Here is a 21,559-nt window from a genome sequence, read left to right as displayed (position 1 = left end):
TCAGGCACATAATTGTTAACAGCTTAAGCGTAAAACAATTTACACAGCTGTGATCAATGGTACTGCTTTCATTCTTTTTAGTGAACATCAATGTCTTTTTTTTTTTTTTTTTTTTTTACTTTTTTGTGTCTTTATTGTTAACCACCGCAAACCCTCTTAGGCAGAGGGCTTTTTTTTTTTTTTTATTATTCATATGTGCATCCAAGGCTTGGGTCATTTCTCCCCCCTGCCCCAACCCCCTCCCTTACCACCCACTCTGCCCCCTCCCTCTCACCCCCACCCCCTCAATACCCAGCAGAAACTATTTTGCCCTTATTTCTAATTTTGTTGTAGAGAGAGTATAAGCCATAATAGGAAGGAACAAGGGTTTTTGCTGGTTGAGATAAGGATAGCTATACAGGGAGTTGACTCACATTGATTTCCTGTGTGTGGGTGTTACCTTCTAGGTTAATTCTTTTTGATCTCACCTTTTCTCTAGTTTCTGGTCCCCTTCTCCTATTGGCCTCAGTTGCTTTTAAGGTATCTGCTTTAGTTTCTCTGCGTTGAGGGCAACAAATGCTAGCTAATTTTTTAGGTGTCTTACCTATCCTTACCCCTTCCTTGTGTGCTCTCGCTTTTATCCTGTGCTCAAAGTCCAATCCCATTGTTGTGTTTGCCCTTGATCTAAAGTCCACATATGAGGGAGAACATACGATTTTTGGTCTTTTGAACATCAATGTTCAAAGTGAATTTCCCCCTTGGTTCTTACTCTCCATCCTCCATGGAGTAGCAGCAGAGCTGTGCGTGTGTGTGCTGTGTGCCGTGCATCTGAGCAGCCTCTGCATTTTCACTGATGGGGCTGTGTGATCAAGCCCACTAACAGGCCACACAGTAAATCCTGGATCTCCCACCTAGCCTATGACTTTTTTCCCCCTCTCTAGGCTTCTGTTTCCTCATGTTGAAAACGGAAGTAATAATGGAATGTGCATCAAAGTGTCAGTGTGAGGAGTAAATTAGGACAAGTCTCCTAGTATTTCCTAGCACTTGATAAATAACATAGAGTCTGTAGCCATGATGGTAACAGTGACTATCATCACATATACCATTACTGTATTAAATTGGTAGAAGCCTCTAACAGATTTGTTGGACTTCACAACAACCATCTTCACTCTTGTGACCAAGTTTTTTGTTGTTGCAGTACTGGGATTTGAACTCATGGCCTCATGCTTCCTAGGCAGATGCTCTACCACTTGAGCCATTCCCCCCAGTGCTTTATTTGGTTTAGTTGTTTTTTAGGTGGGGGTCACACCTTTTTGCCCAATCCTGGCCTCCCACTACAATCCTTACCTGCAACCTCTAATGTAGCTGGAGTCACAGGTGCTGCCACCACACCAGGCTTATTAATTAAGATGGACTTGCTCTTTTCCTTGGGCTGGACATAAATCTCAATGCTCCTGATCTGTGTCCCAAGTAGCTGGGGTTACAGTTGTGTACCTCCACATCTGGCCCTGACAAAGTCTTTATTTGGTTTTGGTATGCACTTCTACATAGTGATTCAGAAATTTATTGTGGTTTCTCTTTTTATGATTATCTTAAGTAATATTTTCATTAGGAGTCCTTTTGCCCTCAGAACATATTCTAGCTCTGTTCAGGGATATAACAGGGTTTGGGGTCATGTCTGGGAATATTCTCACAAAGGAAAACAGTAGGTATGGAACACATGTTCTCTTGTTGAGAGACTGCTATTTGTTGACACTCTTGTGATTGCATATTGTGGCTTCAGATGTTGGCCCTGAGAGTGGCTGGGCAGAGTGCTGTACAGCCAACATGAATGATGATGTGAAGGCAACGGAAATAGCTAATCCTCAAGTTGCTGTCTTTTGAGATATTTATATGGGTATTGTGTTTCTTCTGTTGCATAAGAAACAGCTGAAAATGACAGGCATTTACTATATGTGTCTGTGAGTCAGGAGACTGAAGATGACTTGGGCAGGTCCTCTGCTGCAGATCTCAGAAGTGTGGAATCGAGGTGTCAGCTGGGCTGCATTCTACCTGGAGACTAACCGAGGAGCACTACTTCCAACCTCATTCAGGTTTTGGCAGAAATTGTTTCCTAAAGGATGAGGACATAGTTTAAGGCCTGGTTTCTTACAGGTTGTGACTGGAGGCTGCCTATGGTTCTTTCTCTGTAGACAGAGCACATGGATTGCTTGCTTCCTCATGACCCATGGGGCAGGGTTTCAACTCCAGTGTGCTAGGATCAGCTTGGACTTCACGTGATTGTGTGCGTCACATTGCTGCAACTTTCTCATATTGTTTGGGAGTGCCATATATCAGGTCACTTCCACATTCTGGAACAGAGGATTTGTTTGAGGGTGGGATTCATCAGAGTTCACAACAGGGCATGTGGAGAACAGTTCCTTGTATTTAGAGCAGTGAAGTTGTCAGCTTCTCTTTCTTAAAAGTCTTCATGTCAGGTTAATTTTATAACATTTATTCACTATGAAAATATTGCAGATTGCACTTCCAGAGCAGAAATGCTACTTTTCAGAACATGTTCAAGGATGGCTGTTATTTTATCCAGGATCACTCCAAGCACCCAATAGTTATTTCATTGTTTGAAAGAAATGTGTTTGTATATTGTTTTCATACTAACATTTTTTGCTGTTGTTGGTCCTATGGTTTAACCTCAAGACCTCATGCTTGCCAGGCAGGTGCTCTACCACTTGACACATGCCTCTGAACCTAAATGTGTTTGTATAGATACATTTTATAGTCATAGAACATTCTTCTTGGAACATTTAACTGTTATGTGGAATGCCTTATCTGGGGAGGGACTCTGATCTCCTACTATGAAAACCAAAGATCAATTTCTCAAAAAATTATATACTTGGGCTATCTTCCACCCTAATCTTTCTCAAGTTACAAGGTCTTTTGGCTCAAATTCCTCCTCTTGCATTTCCATCACACCCTCACTAAACACCTGTTTCTTACCAAAATAATAACCTCCTTGTATACAGCTAAAAAAACAAAAAAAGAGTCAATTAATGCTTGATAATTTTGAAGAAAACTTTTAACAAAAGGAGGAATTGTGAGAATCAACTAAAGTCAGGTCTTTTCTGTCAAAAGTGTTAATGTATAGTACATTATCATCGTACTTGTCAGCTTAACCTCCCTGAATTGTTGCTTCTGTATCTTGTGAGAAATCACTTAACCCTATAAATTCTTGTTTTAAACACAGTGGTGTTCTTCATAGCTGAGTAAGTTTCTGTTATCATCAGAAGCCCTAGTTTCAAAAACTGCTTGCTTAAGGCAACTATTGTTCAAGTAAATCTTTGCTCTCCCTTGCCCAAGGTTGCTTGCCCCACATGTCCCCTTTTCAAATTATCCAGTCGTGACAATTGTGAACTCAAAACCCATTCAATCACTGTGATGGCACACTTGCATTAAAGATAAAAGCTGAGCAATCTTCCCACCCAGTGTGCTTGCTAACCAGACTCTTTCTGGCACACCATTCTGCAGAGGTAAATTTTGCCTTGCCTATTGAGCTCTGAGGTGTGCCATCTCTCTTGTGCCACCCCAATATCCAAAATTCATTTCTAGCAGTCAAGTTCTCTGTTTTCCCATCAATTGTGGATTTGACATGTTAAAGTCTTTAACTGAATATATTCAGTTTTCCTTCATATATTTGGGGGTGTTCATATATTTGAGGGTATTATGATAAAAATTGTTGTATCTTGGTGAATTGAGATTTTTATCAATATATACTGACTTTTCTTGCTACATTTTTGATGTAAAATCAACTTGTCATGGGGATTTTACCCAGGTCCTCATGCAAGCTATGAAGGGGGGAGGGGGACTGGAGTTCGAACTCACTTAAATAGACCTATTACAAGCAATGAAATTGAAGCTGTAATAAAGAGCTCATCTACAAGAGAGCCCAGGTTCTGATGGATTCATGACTGAATTTTACAAGCCTTTTAAGAAGAACTAATCCAAATACTCCTCAACTTTTCCAGGAAATAGGGAAGGAACACTACCAAACTTATTCTATGAAGCCAGCATTACACTCATTCCAAATCCCAAAAGAGAATTATAGACCAGTATCTTTAATAACTATAGACACAAAGATTCACAACAAAATACTGGCAAACAGAATTCAATGACACATCAAAAACATCACACACCATGACCAAGTTGGTTTCATTCCAGACATGCAAGGATGGTTCAACATATATAAAAATAATACAGCACATAAACAGAAGCAAGGACAAAAACCACATGATCCTCTCAATAGATGCAGAAAAAGCCATTGACAAAATTTAACACCCTTTCATGATAAAAGCTCTGAAGAAAGTAAGGATAGAAGGAATGTTCCTCAACATAATAAAGGCTATATATGACAAAACTATAGGCAACATTATACTAAATGGAGAATAAGTGAAACCAATCCCATTAAAGTCAGGAATGAGAAAGGGATGCCCACTTTTCCCACTCCTATGCAATATAGTTCTGGAATTCCTAGCCAGAGCAATAAGACAAGAGCAAGAAATAAAAAGGATTCAAATAGGGAATGAAGACATCAAACTATCCCTATTTGCAAATGACATGATTGCATACATAAGAAGCTGTAAAAACTACCCAAAACTATTAGAAAGCATAAACTCTTTGGGCAAAGTAGCAGGACACAAAATTAATGTACAGGTATCAATAACTGTCGTATATACAACAATGAACAGACTGAGAAAGAAATCAGGGAAAGAACCCCATGTGCAACAGCCTCAAACACAATCGAGTACCTTGGACTAAACTTAACAAAGGAAACCAAAGATCTTTTTAATGAAAACTATAACCATTGAAAAGACATCAGAAGATAGAACAATCTCCCATGCTCATGGATTGGTAAAATGGACATTATGAAAATGGACACACTACCAAAAGCAATATACATTTTCAACATAATTCCTATCAAAATTGCAGTAATATTCTGCACAGAATTCAAAAATAAATCCTGAAATACATATGGAAACACAACAGAACTTGAATAGCCAAAGCAATTCTGAGCAAAAAATCCAATGGTGGAGGCACCACAATATCTGACTTCAGACTATATTACAGAGCCATAGCAATAAAAACAGCATAGTATTGGCACAAAACAGACAGGAAGAGCAATGGATCAGAATAGAAGACCCAGTCATAAACCCACTCATCTGTGGCTACCCGATCTTCAACAAAGGAGCCCAAACATGATGGAGAAAAGGCACCTCTTGAAGAGATGTTGCTGGGAAAAGTGCATATCCACAAGTAGAAAACTGAAACTAGATCTCTGTCTTTCACCCTATACAAAATCAACTCAAAATGGATCAAAGACCTTAAAATAAGGCCTGAAACTTTGAAACAACTCCAGGAAGTAGTAGGAAATACACTGGAACATGTAGGTATAGGGAATGACTTTCTAAGTATAACTAAAAAGGCTCAGCATCTAAGAGAAAAAAATGAACAAATGGGACTGCATCAAAATAATGAGCTTGCACACCCAAAGAAAGTCACTAGACTCAAGAGACAGCCCACAGAATGGGAGAAAATCTTTGCCAGCTACTCATCAGATAAGGGACTAAATTCAAGAATCTACAAGGAACTCAAGAAACTCAACCCTCAATGAATCAACATCCTAATGAAGAAATGAGCACATGAATTAAACAAGGAATTCTCAAAGGAAGAGGTACAAATTGCCAGTAACAACATGAAGAAGTGTTCAACTTCCCTGGCTACAAAAGAGATGCAAATCAAAATAACACTTAGATTTCATCTCACCACACTTGTAATGGCCATATTCAAGGTCAATAACAACAACAAATACTGGCAAGGATGCAGCAATACAAGAACACTTATACCCTGTTGGTGGGAATGCAAACCACTATGGAAAGCAGCATGGAGATTCCTCAAAAAGCTAAAGATAGAACAACCGTATGATCCAGTGATACTGCTCCTGGACATCCACTCAAAGAAACATAAGATTACAATATAGACACCTGTACACCAATGTTCATCACAGCACTATTCACAGTAGCCAAGCTATGGAAACAACTCAGATGCCCTACACCTCAGTTTGGACTCATTGCCATCTGTTCCTTAAAGTTGATTGGATAAGTTGTTTAAATCCCACCTGGGGAAGAGTCCGTACATATCCAAGTGTGTCTTATAGGTGGGATTGACATGTTTTTTAGTAGGTTGAAAGTGGAAGCAGCCACCTTTCTGTAAGGATGCTAGGCAGGGACTATGGCTGTAATTGGAGGGCCAAAATATGAGGACCCAGGGGAGTGCTAGAAGGAGACATTTGAGCAGTATGCAGTGTAAATCCATCCTTGGGGCAAAGCCCAGTTCCTACCACAGCAGTCAAAAATCACAAGCAAGAGCGATTTTCTCGTGACCTTACTATATGCTTAAGGATTTTATTGATTTTTTTGGATGATACTTGTATTTGAACTTAGAGCCTCTTATGTGCTTGGAAGGTGCTCTGCCACTTGAACTATGCCCCGAAGCCATTTTGTTCTAGGTATTTTTCACATAGGATCTCATGGTTTTTGCTTGGCTGGCCTGAGACTGTGGTCCTCCTATCTACAGCCTTGCAAGTTGCTGGGATCATGCCAATACTCCCTGCCTGACCTCAAACTGTGGTCCTGTCCATCTCTGTCTCCTGAGTAGCTGGGCATGTAGCACAATAATTGGGAATTTTATTGATGGTTTTTCTTTTTTCAGCCAGTATCATTTTTTTTCTTCTTTTTTTACTGTTCTGGGTGAGGGTACATTATGGTATTTACAAAAGTTCTTGCAATATGTCAAGTATATCATACTTGAATTCACCCCCTCTACCATTCTCAGAACAGTTTCAACAGGTCTCATTTTTCCATTTACATACATGTGCACACAGTATTTGTACTTTATTCACCTTCCCACGTCCTTTCCACACCTCCTCCCCCCTCCCACTGGTACCAAACTCCTGAGGCAGGACCTGTTCTCCCCTCTGGTTCTCTAATTTTGTAAATGAAAAAAAAATGCCATGTCTGTTTTCAATGCATTCTTTGCCACTTCAAATTCTGGTTTTTGTCTTTTAATACACCTTGAACTATTTTCTTCATAGCCTAACCTGTCATAGCAAAAAAGAGGAATGGTTGGGAATAATGCATTTAGTAATATGATAAGGTATCAGGGAGGGCAAGCTGTGTTATTCTATTAAGGCTACTATAATAGAATGACACAGACTGGCTGCAGTGTGCTTTGTCTCCTCCACTCCCTTTTGGATTCAGGAAGAGTTGTATTTTTAGTTTCTTTAGCTCTGTATTTGATTTTTGGATGGAGTGACAGCTTACTGTTTTTATCATTTTTTTGTCATTATGACAAAATACCTGAGATAATGAACTTAAAAGGAGGAAAGATTTGTATTGTCTGTTGGGTTTGGAGTTTTCAGTGTGTCATCACTTGACCCCATTGCCTTTTGGGCCTGTGCAAGGCCCAGATGTACTTTTGCCTCATAACCAGGAAGGCAAAGACAGACAACAATTGGCTAGGCCTCAATATCACCTTCAGGGCACACCTTCCATGACCTCTTAAAGATTTCACCACCTGCTATTGCACCATGGGCTGGGTCCTAGACTTTCATTCCTGGTCCTTTTTATATATATACTTTTTTTTAATTTTTAATTTTTGGCTGTTTTTCTTTTTTTAAATTCATTTATTTATATGTGTATACATTGTTTGGGCCATCTCTTTGCCCCTGTCACCTCCCCCCACACTCCTGGTCCTTGATGGCATTTTGTATCCTAGCTAAAGCAAAACTTATACCAGGATGGTTCTTGTATTTTCATTTATTTTGTGTTTTTGAGGCAGGATTCCTCTTTAGCTCATACTAGCCTTATCTGCCCTCTGTTGCTTAGCTTGGCCTTGAACTCTGGATCCTCCAGCCTCTACCTCCTGAGTGCTTGAATTACAGGTGTATACCACCATGCCTGGCCCAGGATGGTATTTGAAAAAGAACCTTCTCAATGCCCATGTGAACCACTGAAAGAATTTTTCTCCATAGAATGTGAATATACTTAATTATGTTAGTGGAGCTCCTTTTTCTTGTTTTTCTCTTTTTTCTGAGACAGGGTCTCACTATGTAGCCCAGGCTGGCCTGGAAGTGATGATCCTCCTGCTTCGGCCCCCTGAGTCTTGGGATTACACGCATGTACCATCATGAAAGCATCATAAAGTCTTAACATTGAATTTTTCTTTATTTTTGGCACAAACTCTGAAAATTCTTTCTTTGCCTTTTTAGTCTATTTCTTGTCCTCTATCAGGAAATATTAGTTTCTTATATTCTTATTACTTATAAGAACATAAGTACTGTACTTTCCTTCTCTGAAGACCATGCATTTCACTCACTGTGATAACATTAGGCAGCACTAAAGTTCTGTTACTGCACAAATTATTTTATCTTTAGCTTTATATCTCTCTCCTGAACTATTGAATCATGTATGTTATTGTATTAGGCCCTCCTATATATGTGGTATCAGATATTCCAAAAGTGATTTGTTCAAGTCTGTGTCACTTTGTTGGATTTTTCTTTTTTTTGAGGTGCTGGGGTTTGAACTCAGGTTCTTAGGCAGGTGCCCTACCATTTTGGTACTTAGCCTGCCCTTTTTTAAAATTGAGTATTTTCTTTTCTTTCTTGTTTTGTTGTGCTTTTTTATTGTTGTTGTTTTTCTTGTATGTGTGTGTACGTTGGGTATTTTCGAGATAGGGTCTAATGAACTATTTGCCTAAGTTGGCTTTGAACAAGGGTCCTCCTGATCTCTGCCTCCAGAGTAAGTAGGATTACTGATGAGACCAAGCAGTACCCAGCCTGCTGTTGTGTTCTTCCATTTTCCAAATTTCATGTCATGGCACGTGTATCTAAGTAGATCATCTGGAACTAAAACATCTTTTTATCTTTGTTCAGCAAAATCTTAACCCAATTCTGTTTTTGCCCTTCTTTTCTTTCTTCCCCTTGAAGTTTACCTCTGTGTTCTGCAGTCTTACTTCTCTGTGACCTGACATCTCACTCTTGTTTCTTACTCTTTAACTCTCCCTTAAGCCTTTCCAATTCTCCTCTCAAGGATGACTGTTGAAATGTAGATCTGCTCTGTTTGCTCAGCTGTTCTCCCCTGATCTCACATTTTACACCTGTTGCTTGGGAAATGACAGAGATGCCTGGAGTGAATACCAGCAATCTTTTGGAGATAAGAAGGAAATTTTTTGAAGGCTGTGTGCATATTTTTAGTTTATAAGTCATTAGAAAACAACAAGCACATAAAATTTCTTGTTGGATATTGTGTATACATATAAAATGCATAATCAGTGCCTCAATATTGTGTGTATCTCCCATCATGGTCCAGTTTCATTCACCTCAACATGGTACCATGTGTAGTTCCATTACTGTGGTGGCTGTTGATTGTGTGGTTGTGGGTGGACTTCTACTGCACATGTTTTTAGCAAATGGAAGGGAAAATATCCTAGGCTTCTCAGTGAAGTGCAGACTTATTATGCAAAATAGAAGTATATGTTCTGCTTCCCTGCTTCATTTACACTGAAGCTGTAAATCAATTCTTCTAACAGATTGTGGGCTTTTATTTGTGTTTAATGGCTTCTTCATACCAGTTCATAAGCTCCTTGAAGGAGCAGAATTTTATTTTATTTTTAATAGAGTGGAACTTGCTGTGCAGACCAGGTTGGCCTTCAACTCAAAATACTCTGATCTCATTCTCTTTGGTACTGGGATTATAGCCATGTACCACCAGGCCTGTTTTTACTAATGCTTTATTCCCTAGGGTAAGGATGTTTTTAGATGTGTGATGTAAACTTTGTTATAATATTTTAATACTGTTTGATACTTAATAAATTATTACAATGACAATACATTCCTGTGATTTTCCTTTACCATACAGAGTGCAAAATGAGTAGCTTTTTTTTTTTTGCAAAATACATATAAGAATCCCCCCACTCCCAGCTCCACATACAGAAGCAGAACTTCCATATTCCAAGGGTTTTTGAGTTGAGAAGAAATTTGGCATTCCAGGAGTCGGTGTCATTTGAGGACATGACTGTGGACTTTATCTGGGAGGAATGGCGGGATCTGGACCATGCTCAGAGGACCCTGTACAGGGAGGTGATGCTGGAGACCTACAGCAGCCTGGTGTCCTTAGGTGAGTGAAACTGTCCTATCGTGCTCAGGAGCAAGCACTATCTTCTTAGTAAATATATGAAAACTGTTTAGATGCACAGTTCCAGCCTATGAAAAAATCAGTTGTTCATCCTCTCATGAAAAGTTCACATGTGCCCCTTCATTGCACAGTTTCAAAGCTGTGGTTTGTCTTGCATTAAAGAACCTGATTTATAATGGAGAGAATAAGCCAAATCAGGTTATAATACACATACGTATATAAGGAAATGTCATAGTGAAACTCCCTGTATAACCATCATAAATAAATAAAAATTTAAAAATAAGGGAAAGAAAGGTAAAATGTCCAGGGTTTGGTATGGCATAAGGAAAGGGTGAAGGAGGGGTAATATGGCGGAAGTATTACGTATTTGTGTAAGAAAATGGGATAATGAGACCTACTGAGACTGTTGTAAGAATGACGGGAGGGAGGATTTAATATAACTACTTTGTAAATGTCACAATGTATCTCTGATACAACTACAATATGCTGATTCATCTATAAAAGAAAAAGAAAAAAATTAAATAAAAATTTAAATGTAGCTCCTCAGCAAGACTAGTCCTATTTCAAATGTTTGATAACCACTGTGGCTGGCAGCAGCCTTGCTGGTAAGAAAGGTACAGAACATGTCCGTCATCGCAGAAATGGATAGTGGAGGGGAATACCTGACTTAATTGTTTGACGAAATCCTACCTTGTTTTGCATGAACAGGCAAATGCGTCACCAAACCTGAGCTGATCTTCAAGCTGGAGCAAGGAGCAGAGCTATGGATTGGAGAAGAACCCCCAAGCCAGAGCCCACCAGGTGAGTCAATGCGTCCTGAGTGAGGAGGGCATTAGAGGGGAGCCCAGCAGATGTTGGCTATGTTGACTGATTATACCAGGTTGTCTTCCAGATTGCAGACCTGAGGACAGTGGGCTTGTGCATTACAGCCACCAAGGAGGGCTCTCACACATATATTGTTTCCTTTATCCCAAATCTAAACCCTATTCTTCTTAGATACTTTTCTTTGCTATTTATTTTCTCAGTTGCCTCACCTTCCATTCTCGTGGATTTAAAAAATTAATTTACTTTTAAATTAATTATTTTTTGTGGGTCTGGAGTTTGAATTCAGGGCTTTGATCTTGCAAAGCAGGCAGGCACTTGCAAAGCATGTGCTCTATTGCTTGAGCCACACCTCCGGTCCATTTGGATGTGGTTATTTTGGAGGTGAGGTCCTGTGATCTATTTCCCTGGGGCTGGCTTCAAATCCAGATTTCCTGATCTCAGCCTCCCAAGGAGCTAGGATTAGAGGTGTGAACCTCTGGCACCTGGTTTAATAATTTTTTTGAGACAGATTCCTGATATGTACCCTGGCATTGTAGTCTGGATCTTCCTGTTTCTGCCTCCTTTGATTTGAGATTACAGGTACCTGCCACTATGCCTGGCATCTCATGGATTTGTATTGTCTGACATTTATTCATAAATTATTTATGCTTCTTCACATCGTACTAAAGCTGTTTTTTGTTTGTTTGTTTGTTTTGTTTTATTTTGTTTTTCGGTACTGGTGTTTGTTCTTAGGGCCTTCACCTTAAGCCACTCCACCAGCCCTTTTTTTGTAAAGGGTTTTTCAAGACAGGGTCTTGTGAAATATTTTCCTGGGCTGGCTTCGAACTGCAATCCTCCTGATCTCTGCCTCCTGAGTAGGTAGGATTATAGGTGTGAGCCACTGGTGCCTAGCTTAAAGCTGGTTTTAAGCACTGGCAGTTTTATTGATGTAATGATGAAAGAAATTATCAAAATAATGTCTCTTTCATCGAATTTATAGTGTGCTGAGAGAAAAGCAAGAAAGTAGTGTATTTTAAGTAGTGAAATAAGAACCAATGTGAGAAAAAGAAATTGATATGTGATCATTTAGGAAGGATTGTCAAAGAAGACAGACTTAGGTGGAATTTGTTTGTTTGAATTTCCTGCATTGTGGATAGAACCCAGGGTCTCAAGTGTGCTGGTCCAGCATTGTACCAATGGGCTTCACTTGTAGTAAGATTATTAAGTGTTCATCTTGAAATAGCTTGAGTTTTAGTTCCTGTTTTAAAAATTTTACACATAATAGGTGAATATGAAGATTTACAGTTGAGAGTCTACATCACTCTTGGAAGCACAAATTTAGAAATTGGTAGCTTGAAATCAAAAGTGAGGGGGATGAAGAAAAAACTTACATTTCTGAGAAACAGAGTCAGTGAGGTTAAATCAGGACTTTATAGGAAGCTATTTTCATCTAGAACAGGAAAGAATACATTTTATATTTGAAAAACTCCCTAGATGTGTATAGTTATTCCCTGGGTAAGAATGAAAGCAAAACAAACATAGATGCAAATGCTGCTATACCAAAGCCATGTTCCTGTTTAGGTGGCAGTCAGCTGAACCTCACTTGTATTATACAGTTTCTGGCCCTGAAAATTCTTGCACTCTTCAAAGTAGAATAACAAAAGGAACAGCAGCAGGAGACCCCAGCATTATCAAAATGATAGAGGAAAAAATGGGGGGAAATTGGCAGGAGAGAAATACTCCACAGAAAATGATGACTGATGACTAGGCTGTAGGTGAATATTTTAACCAAATACTACCATATGGAAATAAAATGAAAGAAGCAAAGAAAAAAGTTCAACAATATAAAATCCATCAGTGTCATTTGTTACTTGAAGTCAGTAGGAAGAAAGCTATTTACTTACAAGTCAATTCCTGTTGTGTTTTTTTTAAATGAAATCTTATGCCAGTAGGAGGGGAAGAATCTCCTTTATGTACATATGCACATTCCATAGAAATGGTTAGATGTGTTTCATGCATATGGTCATTTTCTTTTTTCTCATTTTAGATGTCCAGAAGGTGGATATCATAAGAGACCAGTGGGGAAAGTCAAGACAGATATTTGTGGCAAGCTGGAATCACTATGAACAACACACCAACTAAGAGAGTTACATTACAACATGCCTTTCATTTGAGTTCTAACCATATTTCAAATTAGATTGTAAAGAATTCAGGCTCTTTAGGAGTGAAGCCCAAGGAGTTGAATGTATGTCAGAACACGCATTGCCCTGTTAAGCCTGAGGGGATGTGTGCTGGTGAGAAACCCTATCAATGTAATCAGTGTGGAAAACCTTTTGCCAGAAATCAAACCTCACCAGGCATGAGATAATTCACACTGGGGAGAAGCCCTATAAGTGCATTCAGTGTGGTAAAACCTTTGCCTGGAATTCATACGTCACTGTGCATGAGATGATTCACACTGGGGAAAGGCCCTATCAATATGGAAAAATCAAACTTCCTCAAACAAGAAATAATTCACACTGGGGAGAAGCCCTATCAGTGTAATCAGTGTGGAAAAACCTTTGGCTGCAAGACACGCCTCACCCAGCATGAGATAATTCACACTGAGAAGAAGCCCTGTAAGTGCAATCAGTAAGATAAAACCTTTGCTTGGAAGTCATACCTCACCATGCATGAGATTATTAACACTGGAGAGAAGCCCTATAAGTGTTGTCAGTGTCATAAAACCTTTATCTCAAAGTCACAAGTCACTAGGCATAAGATGATTCACACTGGGGAGAAGCCTTTCAGTTTGGTCAGTGTGGAAAATTCTTTCATCTGAAGTCAGCCCTGGATAGACATGAGATAATTCACACTGGAGAAAGGCCCTATCAGTGTAATCAGTGAGGAAAAGGCTTTAGCCTGAAATCAAACCTCACCAAGCATGAGATAATTCGCACTGGGAAGAAGCCCTTTAAGTGTAGTCAGTGTGGAAAAACCCTTGTTTGGAAGCCATACCTCATACCGCACGAGATGGTTCACACTGGGGAGAAGCCCTATATGTGTAGTCAGTGCGGAAAAACCTTTGGCCGGAAGTCACACCTCATGAAGCATGAGAACACTCACACTGTGGAGAAGCCCTGTCAGTGTAACCGATGTGGAAAAGTCTTTGGCTGGAAGTCACACCTCAGTAGGCATCAGACCACTCACAAGAGAGGAGGCTTTTGAAGGTAGAAGAGCTTTCTCAGAAATCAAACCTCAGGAAACATCAGCGAATTTACACGATGGGAAAGTCCTGTATGGCAGACACTCACTGTGTTTCTGCTAAAACCCATATTCTTTCCTCTGGGATATGGCAAGCTTTTCTCTGCTGCCACTTCCTGTGGCCAAGACTTCACAGCTCTCTGTGGAGATACAGACACAGTGATGAACATTCCTTCCAGGGCTGTAATGGAACAATGACTTTGCAGTCCTCCTGGACTTGAAATGGGAGCCTCATGTGTGTTCAGTCACTGTGATTTGGAACAGAGGCTTTTCCTCCACTGGTCCAGCAACCTCCATTTGTTACACATGAGATTTATTAGAGATGTAATCATAACAAAGGCTCTGTTGAGCATTTTTATGTGTAGTCTGTGCATTTCAGCACTCACAGCCACTGATGCTTACTTTATGAATATGGGAGGTGTTCCTGAGAGACTCACCCAATTCGTGTGTATCAGAACATTCATACAGAAGAGAAACCTGTGTTGTCATCTTTCATCTTCAAGTCAGTTTTTGGGATAATCAAATAAATGTGGTGGCCTAAGAACAGTGCTCATTTCTATAATCCCAGCAATTTGGGAGTGAAGAGTGGAGGATTATGGTTCTAGGCCATCCTGGGCAGAGTTATCAAGATACCATCTCTAACAAGCCAGGTGTTGTTACAGCTGTACCCATCTGTAACCATAGTTCTATGATTGGCATTGGTGGAAGGATTGTGTTCCAGAACTCCCTGGGTGAAACCTGAGACCCTATGTGAAAATATCTAAAATAATAATAATAATAATAATAGGCTTGTGATATAACTCAAGTGGTAAGAGTCAACCTACCAAGCTTGAGGTCCTTAGTTCACACACAATTCTGTCAATAACACCCCCCAATTTGAAATTCATCCCCATCCTGTTTTAGAAGATTATTTGGGGTGCCTGTTACTTTCTCCTACCCAACATTTCTTACACCAAAATTTCTTCTCCACAGTATTTTAGTGACAACCCAACAATGTGACCATAATATAATGCTGCATATGCAGTGTTCATAGGAGGTCTTGTGTCTAGGGTGGGGATCAAGTGTCTCTTGGCCCTGAAATCTTGGTTAGCACTGACTTTGTGTGTGAACCTGGAGCTGCACACACCATCATGAGTCTGTGTTTTTAGGGTACAGAGAAGCTGTGAGCAGTGTGTCTTTAAGATTTAAAGGTCCATGTATTGTGAACATCTCTGACGCCCACCCCAATGATTTATACAAGACTACTGCGTTTATTTTTATCCATGGTGTGGTTTTATCTTTGGCTTCCAGTCTGTAGAGGTGAGTCACTTTTCTTTGTAATTGGGTCCTGCTTTGACTGAATTTGCCCAGGGTCTGACCTCTTCTTTTTTAATATCTTAAAATTACAGTAGGTTTACCTTTCTTTAGTATGTTGTAGAGTGAATCTTTTCTTTATGACCACTGATATTGATCCATTATTTCATTTATGTCCTGTGTTGACTTCCTTCACACATCCATGAGCCTTTTCTGAATTCTGATTGGATTTGCATAGATCTCAGTGTGTACCTGCTTGGAGTGGATCACTTCACCTTGCTAGCATGTCCTTTCCTGGGAAATGTGACAACAAGAATAGTAATGGTGGTTCTGGCTACAACTGATCATGCCCCAATTCCCATTCTAGGACACATGTCAAAGTCATGTGTTTGCCATCTCAACCACTGCTCACTGGGGACTCCCCACACTATGTTTACAGTCCCTGATAGTCCCAAATACTCACCATAAGGTACAGACTTTAAATAGTAGTGTGAGTGCACATATAAGGGAAAGAAATGCTTAGGTGTATCTTGAGGAAAAGCAAACCAAAAAGAAGTTAGATTGCCTATCCTTATGCCAGACACACTTGGCTTTAAATAAAAAACTTTTCGAGCTTGTCCCAAATCTCTAAAGGAGACTGCTACAATTCTAAGTGTGTGCGCACCTTACACCACAGGTTTAGTGTGTATAAAGTGAACCTGAAGGAGTAGGCAATTCCACACAGCAGTGGAAAACAGTCCACGTGTGCTACACTCTGACATACTGCTAATTCATATTTTATTTCAATCAACAAATCAATCTCATAGTCTCCTGAGAATTCATGGGTCTGTAACAACTGTAGCATTGGCTTAGAGGAGCACGTGGAGGCAGGAAGTAGAAAGAGCCAGCTTGGACAGCTCTGCAGAGTATTTGGTTTATTGTGGGGTTTTTTTAGTGTGCTCTTTTTGTGATGAGATTTTTAGAGATAGGGTGTTGTGATCTATTTGCCCAGGCTGGCTTTGAACCACCATCCTCCTGATCTCTGTCTCCTGAATAGCTAGGATTACTGGTGTGAGCCACCAGTGCCCAGCTCTGGCAGAGTATTTTGGTAATAAAACCAAATAAAGGGCTTAGGAATGTATTTAAGAGTTTCAAGATGAGAATTTCCAGAATGTTTGTTAGCCAGGGAGCAGTTTTCAACACCACAAAGAGAAGAACCACTGATTCTTTCATCACCCAAGTAGAAACTCTGTTTGCAAGAAATGCTAACTCCCCATTTCCCTCTCCATCAGCTCCTAGTAACGGCTGCTGCATATCTATGAATTCTGTCTCTTGTAAGTAGAACCATAATCCACAAGGTTTGTTCATGTTCTCACATCTATCTGTCCTCCATTCCTGCTTATGGCTGAATAGTACTCAATTGTATGGTGCTGGCATGCAGTGCTGTATATACTCATAATCCTTTTTATTTCTGCAGTGTTGATAGCAATGTTCCCACTTCAGTTTCAAATTTTATTACTTGACTCCTCTACTTTTCTTCTTTGCTAGTCCAGCTAAACGTTTATCAAGTTTGTTAGTTTTTCTCAAAGAATCCATATTTGGCTTTACTGATTTTTCTCTTGCTTCTCTATTCTCTATTTCATTGATCTCTGCCATAATTTTGATCATTTCCTTCTTCTGCTAAGTTTGGGTTTAAATTTCATTTTGGTGAGATGAGAGCATTCTTTTTAAACACAAGTGTGCAAAGGCAAAAATTTCCCTGTAACCAGTGCTTTTGATTTCACTGTGTGCTTAAATTTGGGTACATTCTGGTTTTGTTTTCATTGTCCCTAGGAATCTTCTTTCCTTTTTTGACCCCCTGGATGTTTAAGAATGTGTTACTTATTTGCATGTATAATTATCATGAGTAAATTTGCAGTTTCCTTCTGCTGTTGATTTCTGGTTTTATTCCACTATAGTTGACAAAATACCCTGTATGATTTCATTCTTTTTACATGTATGAAGACTTGTTGCCTAACACATGATCTGCCCTGAAGAATGCTCTATGAGCGTTTGAAAAGAACGTATATTTTTCTGGGGTTGATTTCAGCATTCTGTGTAATCTGCTAGGCCTGATTGGTTTACAGTGTTGGTCAAATTCTCTGTTTCATCACAGATCTTGGGTATGACTTCTCAAAGTCTTTATTACATCTAGTTTTGCTTCCTTTATTTCTGGAGTATTCACATATTTGGAGATATTACGATAAAAATTGTTGTACCTTGGTGAGTTGACACTTTTATCAATATATACTGATTGTTCTTGCTACTTTTTGGTGTTATATGTACCTTGCATGATAACATACTCTACTGAAATATACTGTTTTCAAGGAACAAGTTTTTTCATCTTTCAATCTTTGTGTTTCTTTGTATTCAAAGTGAATCTCTCTGAATGCAGCCTATATTGATCATTGTTTTCAAATCCATTCTGCCAGTCTCTTCCTTTTAACTGGACAGTTTAAACTATTTGTTTTCATAGGAATTCCTTAAAGGGAGCATGTCACTCATGCCATTTAGCTATTTGTTCTCTGTCACTTTTTTTTTTTTTTTTGCTTCTTGTACTGGAGTTTGAACTCAGGGCTTTGTGTTTGCACTATCACTTGAGTCACACCTGCAGTCCATTTGATCTGGTTATTTTGGAGATGGGGCCTAATGAATTGTTTCCTGGGATGCTCTTGAACTCTGATCATCCCTATCTCAGCCTCCCAAGTAGCTAAGATGACAGATGTGAGCCACCAGCATCCGGCTTATTACTTTTAATTACTGCATCATCATTTGTATCGATTTAGTTGGTTTTTCAGTGCTGGGGATTTTAACCGAGGATATCATTCAAGCTAGGTAAAGACGACATCACAAGGAGCTACATCCCAGCCCTTTCAGTTGAGTTTTTGTACTATATCATTTTGATTCCCTTTTTCTTTCCTTTTCTGTATTTCTTTCAGGTTTTTTTTCTTGGTTGTCTTTGGGATTACAATGAATATCTTAAACTCATAGCAAGCAAGTTGGAATAATATCAACTTAGTTTCAGTGGCATGAAAACACTTTGCTTTTAATCAGCTCCGTTCCTTCCCTTTATATATTCTACAACACAGATTACGTCTTTATATATTGTGTTCCACTTAACATGGATTTGTCACTCATTTGATAAATTTAACATTAAAATCATAAATAAAGAGAAGAGTGATAAACCCAAAGTGCAATAGTACTGGCCTTTCTAATACCTTAGTAGTTGCCTCTACCAATGTCCTTCATTTGGCCTTGGGTTACTGTCTATCCTTTTTCATTTCTGCCTGTAGGAAGCCCTTTTGCATTTCTTGTAAAGCCCATCTACTGTTAAGAAACGTCTTTCCTTCTTGTTTATCTTGGAATGCCTCAATTTCTCCTCAATCCTTAAAGGATGTTTTGCTTTTTTCTTCCAGTCCATTTTAAATGTGTTTTTCCACTGCTTTCTGGACTGCCATGTTTTCTGGAGAGAAGCCAACTGTTTATTTTATTGAGGATGGCATAAAGGGTATTGAGGAAGGAGCTTGGTTATAAAAGCAAGCTCTCTGCTTCTCACATGCTATGAGGTGAGGAGTTGGTTCCCTGTGATAATGTTCTTCCTCACCACAGATCAAAAATCAGTTGTGCAACTGACCATGGACTTAAACCTCTGAAATGGTGACCCCTAACAATCTTCACTCCTTGTAAGTTGATCTTGGGTAGATTGTTACAGTTTTGGAAGGCTAAGTGATGCACAAAGTTGACACAGGAAGATGGGGTCATTGGTGTGACTGCACGTGTTAATGTGGTTCAGAACATTTGGAGTTAGTTTGGAGGAGTTAGGAAAAGATGGAGATGTGGGCTAGACAAGCCCTATGACACTGTAAATGGAACTCAATGGACAATTCTGGTGAGGACTTGGAAGGCTAGACTGCTGATAGGGAAGCAGACACAAAGCTATACTGCAAGGTTCAGATGGGAACCAGGACTCCCTTGGGAAGCAGACTGCAGATCATAAGAATAACAATCTGGCAAAGAACTTGTGTACATTTTGTGTATTCCCTGATATTTGTGAGGGGATGAGTTTGTAGGAGGTGGACTGGTTCATCTGGTGGAGGACAGCTGAAGGCAGCACAGCACTCAGAGTATGGCATGGATATGGATGACTGTTCTTAGCCACACATACATGAGAATTGGGAGCAAAAACCAGAGCAAAAGTTTTGAAAACTTGCCTTTTGTTCAGGAAGGAAGCATGTGTAAAGTAGTAGTCAAGGTGTGCTTGCTACAGAGATTAGTGCTTTTAAGAGTAAGCCAAATTATTTGCCCCAGTACATTGAAAAGGTGCCTCGAGGGCATCGCAAGAATCAGCACAACCCCACCTCCAGGGCTTGAAGGTGTAAACTCCTTTCAGAGACTTTTTTCTTTTTGGGGGGAAGGTGGGACTGGGATTTGAACCCAGGATTTCCTGGCTTTATTGCTTGAGTACACCACAATGACCAGAGCTGGTCATTTTGGAAATGAGGTCTTGAGAACTATTTGCCCCACCTGGCCATGAACCATGATCCTCCTGATATCAGCCTCCCAAGTAGCTGGGATTACAGATGTGAGCCACAAATGCCCAGGTTTTTCAGACTGTTGTGTGAGGACAGCCCTGAGGTTCTCTGCTTTCCTAGGCTTTCTAGGCATGCACAAGAAGCACAGGCTTTTAAAAAAGTGATTGATAGAACAATAATGTCGCCATTTTGTGAATCGGCCAAAATGGCAGCCCCGCCCTTAAACAAATTCCCGTGCTCTAAGACAGCCCCACCCCTACCACAGACTACCGTGCATGTGCTAACTTCCTTACCTCTTCTTTGTACAAAAACCACTGCTCGCCCAGGCTGGGGGCTGCACCATCTTTCCCCAGTCAGCCTGGCAGTTTGGGCCTGCCATTAAGCTTTGCTCTGTGGACGTGAGACTTTTCTCATGAGCTTTCTTTGTGAGCGGTGTTTTTCCCAACAGTGATTACACTGTGTCATTGCTTGTATCGAAGGAGAAGAGAGTCAGAAAAGTTGAAAAGTGGGACAAATCAGGGTGTAGCTCAGTGGAAGAGTGTATTCTTAGCATTCATGAGGCCCCAAGGTCAATACACACACACACACACACACACACACACACACACACACACAAATATACACACACATCAAATGGGAAGGGTCCATTGAAAACTTAACTTTATGTACACAAGCCAAAGGTGGAGAAAGTTCATTAATTGCAAACTGAGGCATTTCTTAAGGAAAAATAACAATACTCAGAGAATGGCAAGGCCCAGAGAGCAGAATGAAGAGGTATGAATATCTTTCCTAGGGATTAGGACTAGTCTTTAATAAAAAAAAAGAAAACTGGCACAGGTGCTTGATGGGAATAAACACTCAGATCAGGGCATGCAGGGTGCCTCCCATAGACCCAAGCCCAGCACATTCATGCCACTGTCCTCTCTGTGTGCTAGGTGTGTGTGGGCAGGGAGATAACAGGCCACTATGATGTAGTTGTCCAGGGCATATTAAAGTGAAGTTATGTGAAGACTGGCATGGGAGATAAGATCCAAACCACCCTGGCCCACAAAAGACTCCTTACACAGTTAACATTGCAGTTTTAATGGACTCCCACATCCTGCAAAGTGGGGTGATAGCCAATGCCAACCAGTTCTGAAGACAGGTACTACTGTCACCTGTAGTACCTTTTAGGCATTTTCCCCTACTTAGGATTTCATAACTATTACTGGAACCTCATGAATAGAGTTATAACAGAGCAATTTATGGGAAGAAACATGCTCAATCAGAAATCAGTTACATAACATCTGACTTTCAACCAAATCTGTTCATCACCCTAACCCCGCCTGCAGAAATGCCCAGGTTTCTCCCACCAGCCTGGCTAAAACCACAAAAAAGCAGAAACCCTAGACAACTGTACCCTGGAGCCCACTACTCTCCCTTGACTGTCTAACTTTCACTTTTCAATTT

General features: G+C 39.9%; 1 protein-coding gene across 1 annotated transcript; it reads left to right on the top strand.

The window, feature by feature from the left end:
- The first annotated feature begins 302 nt into the window (after window positions 1-302).
- LOC109686427 (zinc finger protein 39-like) lies at window positions 303-18,598 on the top strand. Its single transcript, XM_074056957.1, has 3 exons — window positions 303-10,202; window positions 10,929-11,021; window positions 13,072-18,598. Exons 1-3 carry the CDS (start codon window positions 10,097-10,099, stop codon window positions 13,164-13,166), a joined length of 294 nt encoding a protein of 97 aa, XP_073913058.1. The 5' UTR covers window positions 303-10,096; the 3' UTR covers window positions 13,167-18,598.
- Window positions 18,599-21,559: the final 2,961 nt, after the last annotated feature.

This window comes from Castor canadensis, chromosome 16, assembly GCF_047511655.1.
Source record: "Castor canadensis chromosome 16, mCasCan1.hap1v2, whole genome shotgun sequence".
NCBI lineage: Eukaryota > Metazoa > Chordata > Mammalia > Rodentia > Castoridae > Castor > Castor canadensis.
The sequence above is the reverse complement of the archived record's forward strand: the minus strand, read 5'-3'. Positions and strand labels throughout refer to the sequence as shown.